The sequence below is a fragment of the Castanea sativa genome, chromosome 5, assembly GCF_040712315.1.
Source record: "Castanea sativa cultivar Marrone di Chiusa Pesio chromosome 5, ASM4071231v1".
NCBI classification, from domain to species: domain Eukaryota; kingdom Viridiplantae; phylum Streptophyta; class Magnoliopsida; order Fagales; family Fagaceae; genus Castanea; species Castanea sativa.
Genome location: NC_134017.1, coordinates 5,333,883 through 5,342,117, shown reverse-complemented (window position 1 = coordinate 5,342,117; position 8,235 = coordinate 5,333,883). Strand labels below are relative to the sequence as shown.

At 39.6% G+C, this 8,235-nt stretch overlaps 1 protein-coding gene across 1 annotated transcript; it reads left to right on the top strand.

The window, feature by feature from the left end:
• Positions 1-5,187: 5,187 nt before the first annotated feature.
• LOC142633726 (putative calcium-transporting ATPase 13, plasma membrane-type) lies at positions 5,188-8,235 on the top strand. Its single transcript, XM_075807974.1, has one exon. The coding sequence runs from the start codon at positions 5,188-5,190 to the stop codon at positions 8,233-8,235; it is 3,048 nt and encodes a 1,015-aa protein (XP_075664089.1).

The following is an 8,235-nucleotide window of genomic DNA, read 5'->3' as shown; positions in this document are numbered from 1 at the left end:
GCACAATGGCAGGGTTGACATTCAGACGATGACAAATGAAGTTCGGATCTACGCTTGGAGCCTCATAAGGATCCCATGCAAAAACATCAATATTGTCCTTCAGAAATTCCAACAACTCCATCTTCTCCTGGTGTGGCAAACGTATGCCTACTTGGAAGAACCTCTTTGGATCATCGGCTATCAGAAACTTCTCTAACTCCTCACAATGAGCCTCCTCTCCTGTCACCATTCCAGGTGCATCAGGAGCTGTTAACTGCTATAAGTCTTTGGTGATCAGAGCCGATGACTCGGCTTCCGTCTGGTGCAGCACTACAGCCGATATGCATTGCCTGGCCACCGATTGGCTGCCGAGGACCTCTTCAACACATTCCCCCGAGGGAAACTTAACCTTAACATGCAAGGTAGAGGAGACAGCTCCAAGAGCGTGCAGCCATGGCCTGGCGAGGATGGCTGTATATGGAGAGTACGCATCAACCACAATGAAATCCACCTCAACCGTTTCTGAGCCGGATTGAACGGGCAAACAGATCTGTCCCTTCGGCACAACGGCTCTCCCTTCGAAGCTTATAAGTGGTGAGTCATAAGGAGTAAGATCTTCCAGCTTCAATCTTAACCCCTTAAATAGATCAGGGTACATGATATCTGCACCGCTGCCCTAATCTATCATCACCCTCCTCACATCATAGTTCCCTATCCTAAGCGTAACTACAAGAGCATCGTCATGGAGTTGGATAGTACCTACCTTATCCTCCTCGGAAAATCCCAAGACGGGCAATTTTAGCTTCAACCTCTTCGGCCTGCAGCCCGACTCCTCGGCCTGAGGATGTGAAACTGCCATCACCCTGGTGGGACCCGAGTCGGTCCTGCCAGGTGCAGCAAAAATAACATTAATTGTTCCTAACGCCGGCTGAGATGAATTATTCCTCTGATTGTTTGAGCCAGACTGACTGCCCTGCCCTCTAGGTTGGCACAAGTGCTGCTTCAGTTTTCCTTCACTAACAAACTGCTCTAAGTGGTTCCAAAGGGTCCGACAATTCTCGGTAGTGTGGCCCACATCCTGATGGTATTGGCAGAAGAGGTTCTGATTCCTCTTTGTGGGATCTCCTGCCATCTTGCTAGGCCACCTAAAGAAGGGCTCCTTACGAACTTTTTCCAGCAACTGATGTACTGGTTCTCGGAACACAGTGTTCACGGCCTGAGGTGCTGCCGAGCCGGGCTGCCCAACGTAATCTCTTCTCGGCTTATTATTGTGGTACCTGTCCGACCTGAAATCCCTTCTCTCCTGCGGGATAACCTTCTCCTTACCCTTTCCTTGCTGTTGGTCTTCCTCCACCCTCTTGTACTCGTCAATACGGTCCATGAGGCGACGTACGTTGCGGACGGGCTTCTTAGTCAAAGACTTTCTCAGGTCGTGATCAGTAGGAAGACCTACCTTAAAGGTATTGAGCGCCACCTCATCAAAGTCGCCATCTATTTCATTAAACATCTCCCAGTAACGGTCGGAGTATGCTTTCAACGTCTCCCCTTCCCTCATGGTCATGGATAACAGCGAGTCCAATGGCCGAGGTACTCTGCTACACGTAATGAACCGCGAAGCGAATGCTCTAGTAAGCTCCCCAAACGAACCTATAGACCCCGATTTAAGGCCGTTGAACCACCTCATAGCAACAGGTCCCAAGCTAGAGGGGAAAACTTTACACATCAGGGTCTCGTTGTGAGAGTGCACCGCCATCCTCTGGTTAAAGTGACTCACATGCTCCACCGGATCAGTCCGGCCATTGTAGATGGTAAAGGTGGGTTGAGTAAACCTCCTGGGAAGCCTCCCCTTCTCAATCTTCTGTGAAAACGGAGATTTGGAGAGTTGGTGCAGCGCCCGACTCATAGCATCGTTCCCTAAGCCCCTAGAAGGAAGCTTCTTGCGTCTGCGAGCTGGCTGGTCGTCCTCCTCACCAGAGGACATTACACTGGGGGGTGAGCATGACCTTGAGCTGCAGCTACCTCCCCGCATCTCCTCTGAGGAAGGATCAGATGATGACGGTGAAGACCTGCGTCTGGCGCGGCGTAACTTTCTCTTCAAACGATTAATCTCCTTCTGCATGGCTTTAGCACCATCCTCATGGGTGGTGCTACCCCCACCATGAGTATGGCTAGCCCCGGGGTATTCTGTATGGACACTTCCCTCACGATCCCTTCGACGCTCAAGACGCTTGAAAAGATCCTCCGGTAGTGACCCCTGTGACTCTGCATGGTGAGAACCCAGGCCTGCCATAGTATCCCAACTCCTTCTAGACTAGGTTTCCCACAGACGGCGCCAATTGTGCACTTACAATTTCTTAATTTCTTTCTTAGTTACCGCCCCCTCCCTCTCTGGCCTCCATCCCCCTTAAATACTTCCTTTCGTGACACTTTTTGGACAGTGACTAGAAGTTTTAGCCCTACTGTTTAGGGGTCACTTCCCCATTAATGCGGCCAGGGAGGTAGGTGCAGTGCCTTTAATGCGGAGGTGGCAGCCTTTGCCTTTGATATTTTCTTTAACACTGGTGCATCTAGAAGGTTCAGGGTGTCCCCCTTTAACCAATAGTCTTTCCAGAGTTGTGCCTTGACCTTCATAATGAAATCTTGAGTTCTCTTGGATCGGTCCGAGGAGGAACTCACCCTCGGTTGTATCCTCGGAACCTCGGCATATGGGCCGATTCGTAGAATTTAATTCTGGAGCAGGTCGGCCCTTCATGCTACAGTCCAAAGGCCCATATGCCCATTTGGGTCCTTTTACTCCCACAAGTATAACACTAAACCAAAAAATGAAAAAAAAAAATTATTGCACGCACAAAGCGCGTGTGATGAGTCTTGTATACAATAAAGAGCTATAACTCTTCATTTGAATTAGTAATTTTAGGATGTCATGACTTTTCAAATTAATTTATAACCCTACTGATAGAGCCTCTATATGTATCTCAAGAGAGGTCAAGTTAAATTGAAGAATTTATTTTAAAATTGCCAAATAATACACATCTATATTACTATTTAAGGGACTTCCCCTATTTGAATTTCTCATTTTCATGGTTCTAAAATGCCCCTACATCGCTATGTTTAAGTAAAGATAAAACTAAAGGATAATTGGGTAAAAATACAATTCTAACTCCTACTAAAACATTGTCTAAAAAATAAGGTCACTCCTCTATTGATTTTCAAATTACTTTATCCACTTATATATTAGATTTTCAAAATATAAATTATATATATAAAAAATAAAAACACAAGTTTTTTTTTTTTTTTTGCTCTGAAAAAAATCCTCATCACACACGCGAAGCTCGTGTGATGAGACTAGTATCTATATAACATATACTCTTAAACCGTGTTTTTAACATAATTTATTTATTTACATATATTATTTTCTCAAATATATATTTTATATAATCCAAGATATATAAATTATTTTATCTAGTCATGTGTAATTATCGTTTAAATTGTATTAATCACAATCAATATCCTTCAAAGTTTCAAACAATTTTTTTTTTATAGATATAATAGGATTTGAAATTTATAGTGATCACTCCATAATAATTGTTTTTTATTATTACTCCAAAATACATTTTTGTGTGTGTGTGTGTAGATTAGGAGAAGGTATTTGGTATCAAATGATATTATGTCAGCAGTATTAAAATTCAATAAATGTGAGACATGCCAACAAAAAATAACTAATCCACTTCCAATTGAAAAACATGTGTTAATAGGTAGTTATTTTGCACGCATATCTCTCGTTTATTGAATTTTGATACGAATGACGTAATATCATTTGATGCAAAATACTTTTTTGTAGATTAGATGTATCTAGGCCTTTTATTCAATGGTAAGAGACTCTATTCAAGCCTCTTATTTGATGATAAAAAACTTGATCTACCAAGTTAACAAAAACCCACATTTTAAAACATTTTAAATCAATATTTTAATTAAATAAATTAAATAGTACCGATTAAAATATAATAGGAGTTTTAGAAAACATAAAAGAATACACGTTAATAAATTTTAGATAAATTAAATAATAATATGCCTTGACATATACAATGTATAATAATAATAACAGATGAAAAAAAGAATCTTTTCTTTTTTCTATAAATGGCATAAAGTAGGTCAAATATTTTTATAAACTTTCATTGTGGGACGTATCTTAAATCATTGTTTTCAATAAAGGTTGCATGAAACATGCATATGGATGAAAAAAAGAATCTTTTCTTTTTTCTATAAATGGCATTAAGTAGGTCAAATATTTTTATAAACTTTCATTGTGGGACATATCTTAATTCATTGTTTTCAATAAAGGTTGCATGAAACATGCATATGCGTGTAATGGAAGCGTGCAATGAAACACGCATAAACGTTCTTCCTTCCACACTACACTGATGCCCTCATTTCTCACCTGATGTAGTTGCTTGCGTAGCTTTGATAAGGTAAGCTTAATTGGCATATACAGTTATATACAACTACATCAACAACTCCACCATTTCTCTCTCATTACACGAAGTGCCAATAAGGGACTTAAACAGTATGCGAATGCTACCTTTTTTCTTTTTTCTTTTTTTCCTTTCCCTTTACGGCTTGGAGGGTCTTCTACGTTCCTAATGTTTTTCTAGTCATCTGACTCTTAATGATCATCTATGTATATATATATATATATATATATATATATAAAAGAACCATGTTCACTTTTAGACTGATCTGCTTCGGATTCGTTTGGAAACAATTTTTTCTAAATTTTTTTGCTGAAAGTGTGTTAAAGTGTACTTGTTCCTTGTAATTTTTTGAAAAAAAAAAAAAAGAAAATACAGAAAAAAATGAGGTTATAAAAAATTGTACATAAAAACTGAAAAAAACTAAAGACTAAAAGTTGAGTTTATAAACTGATGTCAAACAGACTCTTATTATAATATTATCGATACTTAAGATAAAGAGTCAGTCAGACACTTTATATGTATATATAAGTGGTGAGGCTCCAATTTATTCCAAGTTGCAAGTCCAAGTCTTATGGGTAATCTATTCATTTAGTACAAGTACACCGAACCTTCATTCTCCTTCGCTTCATTTATCATTCCTAAAAGCCTTTTTTTTCCTACACTTCCTTTCATGCTTTCTTAAAGATTATCTAATTTCTACTTCTATTACTTTCGATCCTCTTGTACTTTCCAAACTATGTCTACCATTATCCAACAAAACATAGAGTGCAACAAGTCTTTATGTCATGTACCCAACACCCCTAGTGCAGCTAACAAGAGATGGCGCTCGGCTTTTGTTTCCATCTATTGTTCTAGAGCCCTCCTATCATTTTTCAAAGAATCTCCACTCGATAAGAAAACAGCTAGAGTTTCACAGAATTCATCTTCCATCATTTTGGATATAAAACCAGCAAACAATAGGTTCAAAATTGATCAAGCAAGTCTCACCGAGCTTGTTAAAGAGAAAAATGCTGACAAGCTCCAAAATATCGGGGGGGTTGATGGAGTAGCATCCATACTTGAAATGAGTGTTGAATTTGGGATTCATGGCAATGTTGAAGACATTACTCGCCGACGTGAATCTTTTGGCTCAAACTCGTATAAAAGACCACAAAGAAAGAGCTTCTTCCACTTTGTAGTAAAAGAGTTCAAGGATCTTACCATTATCATAAGCTTACTTAGTGTTGTATCATGTCTTGCGTTTGACGTGATGGAGAATGAAACACTAGCAGGAAGGGGTGAAGATGAAAGCCTACTTGCTGCTTTATTTCTTGTTGTGATTTCTGCCATAAGTAACTTTTGGCAAAGCAGACAATTTCATAAGTTATCCGAACTCTGCAACAATATCCAAATTAAAGTTGTGAGAGCTAGGCTGCATCAAAAGGTCTCAATCTTAGAACTTGTCGTTGGAGATGTCGTTTGCTTAAAGATTGGAGATCAAGTTCCAGCAGATGGTCTATTCTTAGAAGGGCACTCTTTAAAAGTGGAGGAATCCAGTATCACACAAGACGAAAGTGATCACGTAGAAGTAAATTGCCATCATCCATTTTTGTTTTCTGGTACTAAGGTGGTTGATGGCTATGCTCGAATGCTTGTCACTTCGGTTGGGAAGAACACTACATGGGGCGAGATGATGAGCTCAATTAGTCATGATACCAATAAATTACAAACGCCTTTACAAATTCAGCTCAACAAGATAACTTCATCAATTCGTAAGGTTGGTTTGGCAATTGCTCTCCTAGCTCTTGTAGTCTTGTTGGTTCGATACTTCACAGGGAATACAGAAGATGAATCTGTAATTGAAGAGTTTCATGGCAGCAAGAAAAAGTTTTGTGTCATGGTGAAGGCTATGCGAATTTTAGCTACTGCAACTACGATAGTTGAACTTGTGATTCCAAAAGGGTTTTCTTTGGCTGTGAAGCGTACACATGTTTATTCCATGAAAAAAATGATGGTTGATCAGGCAATGGTGCGGAAGCTTTCTGCCTTTGAGACCATGGGCTTCGCCACCACCATTTGTACTGACATAGCAGGCAGTCTCACCTTGAATCAAATGAAGGTGACAAAGTTTTGGCTAGGGAAAGAATCTTTTGATGCAGCTGCTTATTCATCAATTGCTCCGTATTTTCTTGAATTAGTCCGGGAAGGAGTTGCTATGAACACAACTAGTACTGCTTACAGGCCTACTTCAAGATTTGAAATTGAGTTCTTAAGCAATCCAACAGAAAAAGCCATTCTTTCATGGGCTATTCTAGAGTTAAACATAGAAATGGAGCAATTGATGCATAATTGTAAAATTCTTTCTGTTGAAGCATTCAATTCACACATGGAACGAAGTGGGGTTCTACTAAGGAGAATGGGAGATAGCACAATCCATGTACATTGGAAAGGAGTTGCAGAAATAATACTGAAAATGTGTTCAAGCTACTATGATTCTTCTAGAATTATGAAAGAGCTAGATGATCATGAAAGGATGAAATTTGAGCAAATTATTCAGGGTATGGAAGCTAGTAGCCTCCAGTGCGTTGCTTTTGCACATAAGCAACTCTCAAAAGAAGATCAAGAATATGATACAAAAGATAAAAAAATAGAAGAAGAAGGTTTGACACTATTAGGGTTGGTAGGACTTAAGGACCCATGTTGTCCAGGGGTGAGGAATGCTGTGGAAGATTGCCAATTTGCAGGTATAAATATCAAAATGATCACTGGAGACAATGTTTTCACAGCAAAAGCTATTGCCACTGAATGTGGGATACTCAGACCATGTCAAGATATGGTCAATGGATTAGTGATTGAAGGCATGGAATTCAGAAACTACACACTAGAGGAGAGAATGGAGAAAGTTGATAAAATTTGTGTCATGGCTAAAGCATCCCCCACGGACAAAAGTCTAATGGTGCAATGCTTGAAACAAAAAGGTCATATAGTTGCAGTCACTGGAGGTGACATAAATGATGCACCAACATTGAAAGAAGCTGATATAGGACTTTCTATGGGAATTCATGGCACAGAGGTGGCGAGGTTGAGCTCGGATATCGTCATTTTGGATGACAACTTTGCTTCTATGGCCAAAGTTTTAAGTTGGGGAAGATGTGTCCACAAAAACATCCAGAAGTTCATTCAATTTCAACTCACTATGAATGTTGCTGCTATTATTGTTAACTTTGTGGCAATAATTTTTGTTAATCAAGGACTATTAACAGGGGTCCAGTTATTATGGGTGAACCTAATTACGTATTACTTGGTTACTTTAGCTCTTGCAACTGAGCAACCTACAAAGAAATTGATGGAAAAGCCGCCAATGGGTTGGACTAAGCCACTTATTACAAACAATATGTGGCGAAACCTCTTAGCCCAAGCTTTATATCAGGTTGTGGTCATCCTAACCTTAGAATTCAGAGGACAATTAATATTCAATGTGTGTGAGAAGGTGAGGGATACCTTGATCTTCAATACTTTTGTCCTTTGCCAAGTCTTCAATCAACTCAATGCAAGAAAGCTCATGGAGGAGAACATCTTCAAAGGGATCCATAGCAACAAGTTGTTTTTGTGTATCATTGCCATAACCATAGTCCTTCAGGTGGTCATGGTTGAATATTTGAAGTGGATTGAAGATACGGAAAGTTTGAATTGGTGGCAATGGGCTGCATGTATTGGAATGGCAATAGTGTCTTGGCCAGTTGGTTGGATTGTCAAGAGGATACCTGTTCCACAAAAGCCATTTCTTAGCTACCCAAAAAATTAA

What these genes read in the sequence shown, in the direction of transcription:
- LOC142633726 (XM_075807974.1), top strand. Translation starts at nt 5,188, where the DNA reads ATGTCTACCATTATCCAACAAAACATAGAGTGCAACAAGTCTTTATGT.